This window comes from Lemur catta, chromosome 12 (assembly GCF_020740605.2).
Source record: "Lemur catta isolate mLemCat1 chromosome 12, mLemCat1.pri, whole genome shotgun sequence".
NCBI lineage: Eukaryota > Metazoa > Chordata > Mammalia > Primates > Lemuridae > Lemur > Lemur catta.
In genome coordinates, this window is record NC_059139.1 from 86,958,102 (window position 1) to 86,971,582 (window position 13,481).

Below are 13,481 nucleotides of genomic sequence, written 5' to 3' on the forward strand. Positions count from 1 at the left end.
GGATCATTACTATTTATTTCCTCTGTTTAGAATATCATTTCCTTTTTTCTTGGCCAAGTGAACTACTATTCTCTCTCATGTAGACTTATTTCTGAATCTGTCTTCCTCTTTGTTTATGTGGCTCATGTACCTCTAATACCAGGCACATTGCTGGCATAATGTAGGTGCTTAATGATTAAACAAATGGTGCTGAAGAAGTAAACACAAAAACTAATATTAGCACTTTTTAAGTGAGCTTGTATAAAGCTCCCTCTCACAGCATCTAATTCTAGATCATCCCTATGTTTCTGTCCTTCTAGCCAACATCCTAAGTATCCTAAGATCAGATTCCCTAGTAGTAGCAGAAGAGAGATCTCAGTTAAAGGAATAGAGATAAAAGACAAAAAAAAAAAAAAAAACCCTAGAGAATAAGTAATAATTCTATTTCTAAAAGCAATTTTGAGATGTTATATAAACCCTTTGAGAAAAGCTATGGCCGTGAGAGAAAATCTTTTTTTCAATTTTGAATTTCAAAATAAATTTTTATTTTGTCAGTATCTAACAAGAGGTAAACTGCAGAAATTCAGCTGAGATGGAAAGATTTTCATTCTATGAATTCACAATCACACTCAGTGCTGGGTTCCATTGATTCTGTCCATTATTCATACCAAAGCATAAGAGGATTTGGCAAACAACTTGATAAGGAATCAAAGAACTGAAAAATCAGAGGCAAGTATGAGGTGATATATGCATTTAAAAGCATGCTTAAAATGATAGCAAGAAGCAATATGTACTTGTTGAGACTCATAGAAATGGCAATTCATGATGACACTAAGATTTTCTCACTTTAATCACAGAAAGACCAAGAACTTTATTTCAAGTGATGTTTACGCCAAAGGAATTTATAAGAAGCTAAATGTGCCAAACGAAACACATTATTCTATTACATTTAATTTATATTGTAGCCACAAGTCTATAAAAATGTAATTTTATTAAAAACTAATACGTAAAGAGGTTTAGCTGACTTATATAATGAACAATGTGAACATATTTCACTTACAGCTCATTAAGTATAGTGTTTAGATTCATAGCTATATAATGTAGATATCAGGAATATAACCTCCCATGATAATATAGTTTCATAGAAAAATCAGTTACTATACTACCATTATTTTGACCTGTAGCACCTTTTTCCAGAAAAACAAAATTTAAAGTTTAAGAGCTGATGTGTTTTAAACGGCAGCATTAATAAATTATTTTAAATGCCTACAATTATTATAGCAGAATAGGTAAGACCACTCATACCACTACTGCCACCATGGTTTAAGTTCAAAGCCATTACTATATTAACCTTCCCCACTTTTAGTCCACTAATTTAACAAATGTTATAACTTCTTTGTAACATTTCTCTGTGCAACTCCCCAGAGAAAAGGCATTTCTCTTCAGAAAACAATACTTTGAAACAAAATCAAATCACACCTTAATATACAGTTGATTGGAAAACCAGTTTCCAAGGCATGGATACTCCTTAAGTCTATTGAAAAGCAAAAATGATGTGATGTTGCTGGAACAGCAATCTTCTGTCCTGAAGCTGTTTCTGAAGCATTGGATGCAATTGCTGGCTGAGCCAGTGAAGCAGGTACAGAAGAACTGGCTAAAGAGAACAGGAAAAAAAAAATCATTCCACTTGCTACCAGTTTCTCTTAAATTATTCATATAATTTAAAGCTATCGTCTCATTTATGTTCAAGCAAGGAATTTGACTATTTTGTCTTATGAATATATGAATTGAGGCATAAGTATCTAAAAGTGAACTTGCCTGAAATTACTGAGGCTTTAATTCTCATTCCAGAATTGTGTAAAGAAAGAGCTTACTCTCAACACATATTGCACAACATAAAAACATACAGAACCAATATCAAGTGCAGAACAGCAGGCACTAACCTATTTCCAAGAGGTAGCTGCACCGAACTTAGCATTCAAAGGGTTATATTTGAGACTTACTGAGACATGATGACATCACTTTTTTGAAAAGTAGTTTTGGTTATTTTAGGCACAAATGAAATAGTCTAACAAGGAGCTAAAACTTGAAAAGACAGAGATATGTAGTCTAACCCTATTAGAGACCAGAGCTGTGCAACGAGTGGCCCAAGTCATACAACTACTCAGTGACAGAGATTTAATTTGCACCAAAGACTTCTAACTCCTAATCCACTATTGATAACTTATAGTACTAACTATGACTATAGACCCTTTACTCAACGGGTCAAAATATTTTATAAAACCAGATAAACATGCATTGTCAGACTTTTAATTTTAGGATCAAAAATATGATGAGTTTACAGTAAGAATCAGTTAATAGTTCTTTTCTCAAAAATTCCAATGAATTCGAGATATGAGAGTTTAACAGTTTAAAAATTTGAAAGAACTATATTCTTTAATTTCTTTTGACTAGGATATTTATTTCCAGTGTGCAAGTAAAATGAAAAATCCTCTTAATCTCGAAAATTCTATTATGCAGTTGGAGAGATCACAATGACTTTAAAGGGAAATTTTTTATATCACCACACATTACTGATTCTTAAAAGACTCACAATTTTTACTTACAAGCCATGAGAGTTCTCAGAGTCATTTATTAGACGGCTGCAAAATGCAATACCTAAAAGATCTGTAAAAAGAACATCTTAGGCCCGGAGTGGTGGCTCACGCCTGTAATCCTAGCACTCTGGGAGGCCGAGGCGGGTGGATTGTTTGAGCTCAGGAGTTCGAGAACAGCCTGAGCAAGAGCGAGACCCCGTCTCTACTAAAATAGAAAGAAATTATATGGACAACTAAAAATATATATAGAAAAAATTAGCAGGGCATGGTGGCACCTGCCTGTAGTCCCAGCTACTCGGGAGGCTGAGGCAGTAGGATTGCTTGAGCCCAGGAGTTTGAGGTTGCTGTGAGCTAGGCTGATGCCACGGCACTCTAGCCCGGGCAACAGAGTAAGACTCTGTCTCAAAAAAAAAAAAAAAAGAACATCTTACCCTTTGGATTCTGTCTGGTGTCCTTGTCATATTGTAAGCTTTCCACTTCGCTTCCTGTGACATCATCTTTTATTGGAGGTGACTGGTTGTGAGGTGGAACAGGGGATATGCTTGGTGATTTTGGCCCAGTAAGTGTCTTCTCCTTTATGGGGGTTAAAACTCTCTTCTTTGAATGCTCTGGCTCATGTTCATTCTGGGTCTTTAATTCAATTAAAGACTAAAAACAATTTTTAAATAAAGTATGATTTGCAAAGAACTTTCCTTCACAATTAAGCAAAAAACTTGGCGCTGTTTTTTTAAAAATATAAGCTTCCTTTCCCAGTTTGGATATTCCTAGTCTATTTTTCTTCATAATTTGCAAATTTTCTTATAGCATCTAGGACCAGAAAAAGGAAGATGAACAGGAAGGAAATATGATATCCAGAGCTGAGTACCAAAATGCATCCTAATGGGTAAGAAGGGATATTTGAGAAAAGAAGTCAGGCATAGGTGTCCCTGGGAACGGTTATTCCTACCAAGGCAGCACAATGGAGAACTATACTCCTAAAAAGAAAAAAACAGATGTCTTGTATGATTTTTTTTCTCTCCTTTACTCCACTTCCCTCTAAAAATATATGCATATATATCTTTTAAACATTTACTTCAGCTTTTCTACCTTTAATTCAAAATCTGCATGAAGGTAAACTCTTTGAAAGAACAAGACAAAGCTGATTCTGGGTATAGATATAATAAAAATACATACATATTCAAATAAATGCCCATCTCTGTTACAAAAACTGCCTAAAGGGCGTAAGAGGACTACAAACCATTAATGAACCAAGAATCTTAATTTAGCTCAGGCTGTGTCAACCCAAAAGATACCATGAAATGCAGATTCCCAGAAAATAGGTCTAAGAATATTCTCTTTTACTGGAGTTCCTTTTCTGCCATAACCATTGAGTTGGGAGGTTCTCATTTAGTAGTAGAATGGTTTCCACTACACAAGAAGATTATCCCAGAGGCTAAGAGGGCTCTGGGTACAGTCAATTATAAACCACAAAAGTAGCAGCCATAGCACATTTTAGAAGGGTCTTTTCAAAAAGGAGGTATCATATAACATAGGCCTGCAGGCCCCAAGCCCCGGGCCACGGTCCAGTACCAGTCTACGGCCTGTTAGGAAATGGGCTGCGCCCACACCAGCCACTCCCCCTCCTCCACGAAACCTCACCCACCCACCCCCAGTCCACAGAAAAACTGTCTTCCATGAAACTGGTCACTGGTGCCAAAAAGGTTGGAGACCACTGATGTGGGTCACTAATTAAGAATAATAAATGTATTCTCATGTCAGGTAACTCTTCTGAAGTTCCACTTTTGTAAGCAATCATGAGTGAGACTAGAGAAGCTGGGGGATAGAAGGAGGGCCACTACTTGCCTGAGAGTCTATGCCTTCTCTCTGCAGAGCCACAGACACTCCCACAGTTGGGGCCAGCTCAACAGGAATAGGGGCAAGCTTTTGTTTGGCTCGGTTTGGAGGGTCAAGGGTAAAAGCACCCTCGACTGTGACTGGGCGGTGGTTGATTTCGGTACTGCCCTTTTTCAGTAATCCAGTTAAAGGTATTTCTGTACTCCCAAGTGACTGGTCTCCACAGCAGAGATGGATCTAGTATGAAAGGGAAAATCACAATAGGGCTTTATACTTTTTCCTCTCTCCTGAACACCATGAAGTTATAAATGCTTCACAGAAAGAAAACATAACACAGGTTACCTCACTGACCTGCAGTGACTAAGTAATGAATTCTCATACATGACTGTTAAAACTGGTGATAAAACACAAAGTTTACTAATAACACAATAATAGCTATTACCTCTTTTCCTTTTCCAATATTATATAGTTATATGTTATCACCCTTTTTTCAGTTTCTTTGGTGAACTACGGTTACTTTACTATTTTTTTACTATGCCACTTTGCGTATGCAAATTACATAATAAAATAATGGATTCATGAATTTAAATAGAAAACAAATACTTCAACATTTTTCTATTTCCATTTTAACATTAACTTAAACACAGTTCTAAAAACTAAGTCAGTGGATTAATCTTGATTTGGAATTTAACACATTGTCACACTAGAAAAAAAAATTTTTTGTTGGGGCTACAGTGTTTTATTACAAAAGTAGAATAAAAAACTTAAAAAACAAAACAGTCCTTTCTAATTTAATGAAAAATTTGCTATTTTTTATTGTTTTCTGTGCGTGAGTTATATGCAATTAAACTGTCAATATTACTTGTAACAATAAGAACATCAACAAGTAAGATTTTCATGAACCAACTGCAGTTACATATATGCTTCATGAGGCCCCAGGCTCAAAACCAGTGTGAGTTAAATACCACTCACATAGCAGTTACTGTGTTAAAAACCTCAAATAATTTTGTTTTATTCACCCATAAACTATCTTGAGTGTTTCTCTCTCTTCTTGCTTTTCAGACTTTATATATAAAACAGAGTGCTTAATAGTAAAAGGTAAAACAATACTTCTGGGGTGGAATGTACTGTTAATCACTGATAGGTAATAAAAAGTTCAACATTACCACTTTTTGACAACTACAAAAAAAGAATAAACTGTTCCAGGTATATGTTATACAATTACTCTTTCCCCTTACTATATTGAAGATGTCAATATAGTACTGTGCATCAATATAGGAATTGTGTATTTCTATAAACAATAAGTAATCACTACATAAAAATATATTTAGCTCTATTATTAGCAGTGACAGAGTTAAGAAACTTGTAACTTTGTCTTGATATTAGGTGCAATAATGGGCTGGAGGAAAGTATTTTTATGACTTAAATGTCTTCCAAACTAATAAATCAATACTTTTGGTTAGGATTGATATATTAGATACAGAATAAAATTCAAACTGTTTTTTCCTGCATTTCATCATTTTATATAGTCTTCAGTTTGCTAAATATCTAGGGTTTAGCAGAACTATCTTTAAAATTCAGTTCTACTAAAATTTCTTAATGCCTCTTTTCACCTCCTGCACAAAAATGCAAGCAAAGTCTAATGACCGAGGTTACTTTAAACAAATGGCTATCTAACCCTATATATCACTACCCCATCTTAGTTTGATCAAAAGCAATTGTCATAAAAGAGAAGAGTAATTTTCACTAGGCAAGGTTCACTTTTAAATGGAGTCCAATTTAAAAAGACTTCACAATGGGTGCAGTGCGCACCCTCTGGGAGATGGACATGCTTGTAGCTCTGACTCGGGCAGGGCAAAGGCAATATACGTAGCCTAAACATTTGTACGCTCATAATACTCTGAAATAAAAAAAAGAAAGAAAAAACACTTCATATTCATTAAAAAAATACAAAGACTACAAAATATACTTCAGGGCAGCTTTAGAAAGTTGTCTCATCTCTTTGTTTGTAATAGCAATAAGGTACACAAATTCTGAAATCAAGAGTGCCTACACCTACCATCTCCACTAACAATAATGAAACCTTGCCTGTGCCCACAGCTCTTAGCTCCAGGTATAATTAATTTTTTTTATAAAGGGCTGATAACTGATATACCTCTTTTCTCAATAACTGGATAAGGAAGAGAGGTGTTACCTCCTAAAATTCTGTAACGTAACTTTATTCTCCTAAAGTAACTGTAATGCCAATGACTTCATGATTCAAGATAATACCTAAAAAATTAAAAGATGTGACAGAAAGATGCCCTCTACTACTGAAATAGGATAGAGTTTAGGTACTAAACTCATGCTTAAAAAATGATCTCCAATAAAAAACAATTTTCTGAAAACTTACCTGTAGTTTAGACTGAAGAGCCAGGTAAACACGAAGAATTTCTACACTGCTACGTATGCGAACAGATGCTCTCTCTGGCTCAAAGTTTGGGTTGATCAAATCATTGAATGGTTCATTTGTAACATCATTTCCCAGTAAAGAGTAGTAAAAGAAAAACTCAGGCTGTCTTTCTGGAAGTTTCATGGTACATGGAATTAACTAAACATTTGAGGAAAAAGAAAAGTGTTACTTTCTAAACCACTAAATATGCTTAAGTATGTCTGTTGCACTCCAAAAATATTTGCTAAAATGTTGATGATATTTAATATCTTAAAATTAACCAAATAAAATTCCTAAATTTTTATGAAATTACTAGTTTGATTAATTTTTAAAGGCTTGTCTTAGAAAAATACAAAGAGACTAAAAGACTTTTTATAGATTATTTTCTTTTAAAGTTTTCATTTTATTCAACTGGTCCATGAAAGAATAAATGAAAGTTCTTTTTAGAAGAAAGGGGTCAAATTTTTTTTTTTTTTTTATTTCAGCTCTTCATGGGGGTACAAAAGCTCAGGTTATATACATTGTCCATGTCCCGCCCATCCTCCTGAGTCAGAGCCTCAAGCATGTGCATTCTCCAGTCAGTGTGCCTGGGACTCATCATGTAGGCATACACCCATCCCCCCCCACCCCGTCTCAGTCTGATATCCAATTGGTATCCTTCCCCGATGTGCATTTAGGTGATGATCAGGGAAACCAATTTTCTGGTGAGTACATGGGATGCTTGTTTTTCCATTCTTTGGATACTTCACTTAATAGAATGGGTTCCAACTCTCTCCAGGAGAACCAAAGAGATGTTGTATCACTGTTATTTCTTATAGCCGAGTAATACTCCATGGTATACATATACCACAGTTTACTAATCCATTCGTGGATTGATGGGCATCTGGGTTGTTTCCACATCTTTGCTATTGTGAATTGTGCTGCTATAAACATTCGGATACAGGTGCCTTTGTTATAGAATGACTTTTGTTCTTCTGGGTAGATGCCCAATAAAGGGATTGCTGGATCGAATGGTAGGTCTACTTGAATCTGTTTAAGGTATCTCCATAATGCTTTCCACAGGGGTTGCACTAGTTTGCAGTCCCACCAGCAGTGGATGAGTGTTCCTGTCTCTCCGCATCCGCGCCAACATGTGTTGTTTTGGGATTTTTTGATAAAGGCCATTCTCACTGGAGTTAAGTGGTATCTCATTGTGGTTTTGATTTACATTTCCCTGATGACTAGGGACGTTGAGCATTTTTTCATATGTTTGTTAGCCATTCTTATATCTTCTTCTGAAAAATTTCTATTCATGTCCTTTGCCCACTTTTTGATAGGGTTGTTTGATTTTTTCTTGCTGATTTTCCTGAGTTCTAAATAGATTCTTGTTATCAGTCCTTTATCTGATGTGTAGTATGCAAAAATTTTTTCCCATTCTGTAGGCTGTCTGTTTATTTTCGTGACTGTTTCTTTGGCTGTGCAGAGCTTTTTAATTTAATCAGGTCCCATTCATTTATTTTTGTTGTTGCTGCGATTGCCTTAGGGGTTTTCTTCATAAATTCTTTGCCTAGACCAATGTCTGTAAGAGTCTTTCCTACATTTTCTTCTAGAATTCTAATCGTTTCCCATTTAAGGTTTAAATCTGTTATCCACCGTGATTTGATTTTTGTGAGAGGTGAAATCTGTGGGTCCTGTTTCAGTCTTCTACATGTGGCTATCCAGTTTTCCCAGCACCATTTATTGAATAGGGATTCCTGTCCACAGAGTATGTTTTTGTCTATTTTGTCAAAGATTAGATGGCTATATGAGGATGGTTTTATATTTGGATTTTCTGTTCTGTTCCACTGGTCTATGTCCCTGCACTTGTGCCAATACCAGGCAGTTTTAAGAACCACAGCCTTGTAGTATAGTTTGAAGTCTGGCAAATTAATACTTCCCATTTTGTTTTTATTGCTTAAAATTGCTTTTGCTATATGGGGTCTTCTCTGATTCCATACAAAGTTATAATTATTTTTTCTAAATCTGTGAAAAATGATGTTGGTAATTTAATAGGGATTGCATTGAATCTGTAGATTACTTTGGGCAGTATAGACATTTTAACAATGTTGATTCTTCCAATCCTCGAGCATGGTATGGTTTTCCACCTATTTACGTGTTCTGCAATTTCCTTCCTCAGTGTTTCATAGTTCTCTCTATAACACCCCACTGACAGCACAGGACAGATCCTCCAAACAGAAAATAAGCAAAGAAATAGTAGACTTAAATAGAATGCTAGAACAAATGGGCCTGACTGACATCTACAGGACATTCTACCCGAAATCCACTGAATATACATTCTTCTCAGCAGCTCATGGGACATTCTCTAAGATTGACCATATCCTAGGACATAAAGCACGTCTTAAAAAATTTAAAAAAATAGAAATCATACCATGCCTCTTCCCAGATCACAGTGGAATAAAAGTAATAATGAACCCTAATAGAAACTCTCATTCCTACTCAAAGTCATGGAAGCTAAACAACCTTCTCCTGAACAACTATTTTATAAAGGAAGAAATCAAGTCAGAAATCAAAAGATTCTCTGAATTAAATGACAAAGGAGACACAACTTATCAAAATCTATGGGACACAGCTAAAGCAGTCCTGAGGGGTCAAATATTTTAAACTGAGCTTTCTTTATTTTCACAACTTTATTTCATCTTTACTCTACCATCAGAGGTTCTACTTTATAAATGAGAAAAGGTTAAAAAAAATTAATCAAGGGTATTTAATACATAAAACTTTTAATAAAAAAGTTTTTTAGCTACTCTGTCAAAATTTAGAGACCTATAAATTAACAGTTGCCAAAAAATTGCCCTTTGTACTATAAGTGTTACTTTTCAGAGTTGCCAGTTTCATGGCCACATACGACTAAGAAATGGAATTCTTGTCTGATAAAAATATCTTCTAATAGAACGTTTATGTTTACTAGAACATGTTACACAATAAACTATAAACAATAAATGTGTCCATCAATAGTTGGCTTAAATAGTTATCATACAGTATGGTTGCTAAATAATGATATACTGACATGAAAGTTATGTAAGACACTGTTGGTTAAAAATAAAAGTTACAGGATAGTTTGTATAGTTTTGAAAATAAAAGTGCTAACTGCTTAGATTATAATAATAGGACAGTACCAGACACATAATAAATGTAAGTTATTTCAATTCTGTACTTGAAAATGATTTTATGTTTAATTGAGTACATTTTAACCATCTAGACTTAAATATATTGAGAGGAGCCCCTTTACACCTATAATTGTTAAGAATATAAATTCTATTCAGACCCCAACCACAACTCTGGTTCAATCAGTGACTGGTTATGAAACCTTGGAAAAATTATTTAATTGTTCTATGCTTCCATTTCTTTTACGGTTGTTGGAAGGATTAAAAGAGATAATACATGTTTGACACTACGACAGTGCCTAGCACTAGGTAGCTGTTGTTATGTGAGAATGGGAAAATATCTAGGAAAATATACTACCCTTAACAGCGACTATTTCAGAGGAGTTTAATTAGAGGAGATTTTTTGTTTTCCTTTACTTTCTTCCATAATTAGAAAGCAATAAAAATGTTAAGAAATAAAGATGATCCTTATATATATCATGGTACATTTAATTCCTGTAATTCTCACTGAGTAGAGATTCTTTTAAAAATCCTTTATTATCCTGGAATTTAGAGACTATGTTTTTTTCCTACCCTTAACTTTCAATATTTAAGAAAAGGAAGCAAGAATATCAGCATCCAGTCTTCTTGCTCCAAATTCAGTCCTCTATTCTAATACAACTTTATAGTAACATGCAAAGTCACTGATTTGCATGTCAAAGTTTATTAAATTTGTTTATTGCAAGAGGCTTTCTCACATTGCCTTTGACTAGGTTGAGAAGAAAAAACTAAACAGCTAGTTTCACCCCAAATAGAAACAATGTAACCATTAAGCAGTGGTACTTCCTACTCTCTTCTGCCTTCTACCCCTGAAAACCCCAAATCCCCCTTTGGACTATATGGATTTTTGCCTTTTTTGTATATTTTGTATAAATGGAATCATACAACATATGGTCTTTCGTGTCTGGCTTCATTCACTCAGCATGTTTTCAACATTCATCCATGTTGCAGAATGCATCAGTACGTCATTCCTTTTATAGCTATATTTAATAACAATATTCCATCATGTGGGTATACCACATTTTGTTTTTCCATTCATCTGTTGATGGGCAGCTGGGTAGCTTCTACCTTTTAGCTTTTCTGAATAGTGCTTTTATAAATATTTGCATACAAGTTTTCATTGGAACACCTGTTCTCAAAACTTTTGGGTATACCGAGGAGTAGAATTGCTGGATCAAGTGGCAATCCTGTTTAACATTTTGAGGAATCTATCTGGCTTAATTTTTTACAGAGATAATAAACAGCTTGCCAGGCAGCAATCTATGTCATTTTTGAACTAAACTGAAGAGTAACTTGTCCCAGTAAATCCCCTTGTATTACCAAGAACTGTTTCAGTTTTAGTTATGGACTCAATAAATAACACAAAAAGCGTTAAACATACAAATGTAGCTTCTCACATACAAACTATATAGTAGCCACTTTACTAACATTATTTATCTCATTTCTCATGCCCATCTGCAAAGATGGTAATATCATCACTATACAACTATACAATTCGAGGCTCAGAAAGGTTATGTAATGTGCCTAAATTAAAGGAGCTAGTAAATATTGAGAATGAGTTTTCAACTCAAATCTGTCTTACTCCAGATCTCTTAAGAGGCAAGAGGGCATAATATGGAAACAATACAGTTTAAAAAGTGACCATATAGTCAGAAATACCTCAGCCATTTACTAGCTATAAAAATCTTCCTAAGACTTGGTTGGCTCATGCCTAAAATGAAAATATCAACCTCTAAAGTTGTAGTAGGATTAAATGCAACATATGCAAAGCAGTTAACACAATGCCTATTACACAGAACATACCACAAAGTGATCAGTAAATATTAACAATTATGCCTCCCTAGAGAAGAGAAAAAATAAAATGGCAGTCTAAAATGCTTTGCAAGTATGTTAACCACACAGTAAAAATAGAGTAGACTCCTAACTGTCTGACACATACATAAGAGTGTTCTAATGTAGCTAGTAAATAAAAGGACAATGGACATCTGACTTTCCCTGCAATCCACACATAAAGCTTTGTGAAGAGAAGAAGAAAAATAATGAAATTGATGGGGAAAGACAAAAGGACATATACATCAGTGAGGAAATGACCATATCAAATTAGGAGAAAAAAAGTAAATGCTCAAAGAACATATAATAAAGTTCTTTTTGTAGTAGGCATGAATTCAGTATGTCAAAGTAAATACAATTCCTGAGGAAAATCTTTTACCTGATACATCCTGCTAGTCAAAAAAAATTGTGGTCATTAATTGCATATTTCACTTGTGAACGTGGACTATGTGGGAATTTTGTTCCTCTGAAAGTGAATAGTCTGATAAAAATTTTATAGTCATAAGCCATATTCTCTATTTTTGAAAAAATTTATTTCAGCTGCTATAGACAACATAACATCAAGAAAAGAGGACTTGATCCTGAGACAGTGAATGGAATAACAACTAATTTTATGTTGAGCCACTTTTGGGAAAAGGCAATCTACCATGGCCCCTGAGCATCCATGTCCGTTCTGGCTGAGTGTGCCAAGACTGCAAGGACCTGACCACTCATTTACCTATCCCATTTCCCATGGTTGTTTATGTAGCTGGTAACCTTGAGAGATAAGGTAACACGTCTAGACAAAAACCAGGACTGCTTCCTGCTTATAATAAAAGTGGTGAATTCCCCAAATTTAGCTTCCTCAGCTGTGACAAAACCCACTGTGTGCAGAGCAACCACCTGGGCCCCTCTGTGTAGTTCCCATGGGACTGGGCTAAGGGCCCTGAAGAAAATATACCGATATTCACATTGCTTGCTGTGCTGAGATAATAAAGTCCTTTGTTTCTTCCCCCAAAACCTTGTATCTTCTGCCAATAACCATGACAGTAACACGCTAATTTGTTAGTTTATAAACAAGATAAAATATAATCACAGACCTGACAGGCATTAAGTATTACTAACACAAAGTGTTCCCAATATTGCAAATTACCCAAAAAGTAAATTAAAATATCCTTTCATGTCAGTCCTTATCATGCCACATGGCACAATGGAAAACAATGTTTACTGATGGTCATTCTCCTAAATCCTGAGAGATTTAACTTATTCTCAAGATCATCAAAATCTATTCTTTTCCTAAAGCAAAAATGCTTTCTTCCTGGTATGGAAAAAAAAAATTTTTTTTCAAATCCATTTTTAAAATGTAAAAAAATGTACTAGAAAATTTTTTCAATACGTAAAAGATAAAATTTTAAAAATAAATAAAGTTTTCAAATTTTTTGGGAGTGACTATCAGAGAGACTCTTACCTGCTCTAATTGGGTGGCAAATGCGATGGTCACGGACATAATGAAGGAATCAGTACAATATTCTGCTGGTCCAATCTGATGGTAGCCGCCCTCTTCATTCAGCACTGCCACAATGTCCTTGGGGTCGACTCCAGACAGGCTGGCAGCCACTTTCCAGAGAAAAGCATAATTATAAGACTCTG

The 13,481-nt window shown here is 34.9% G+C and overlaps 1 protein-coding gene across 3 annotated transcripts in view; it reads right to left on the reverse strand.

The window, feature by feature from the left end:
• Nucleotides 1–13,481, reverse strand: part of CEP120 (centrosomal protein 120) — a 75,715-nt gene that overhangs the window by 43,872 nt on the left and 18,362 nt on the right. For 2 of the 3 annotated variants that reach the window (XM_045566279.1, XM_045566281.1), the window contains 5 exons: nt 13,300–13,448; nt 6,802–6,999; nt 4,419–4,646; nt 3,008–3,224; nt 1,459–1,633 (listed from right to left, as the gene is read on the reverse strand). In XM_045566279.1, the coding sequence (XP_045422235.1) occupies nt 1,459–1,633; nt 3,008–3,224; nt 4,419–4,646; nt 6,802–6,999; nt 13,300–13,448 (967 nt within the window). The remainder of the gene's footprint in view (nt 1–1,458; nt 1,634–3,007; nt 3,225–4,418; nt 4,647–6,801; nt 7,000–13,299; nt 13,449–13,481) is intronic. The other variant, XM_045566280.1, reaches the window with a different exon arrangement.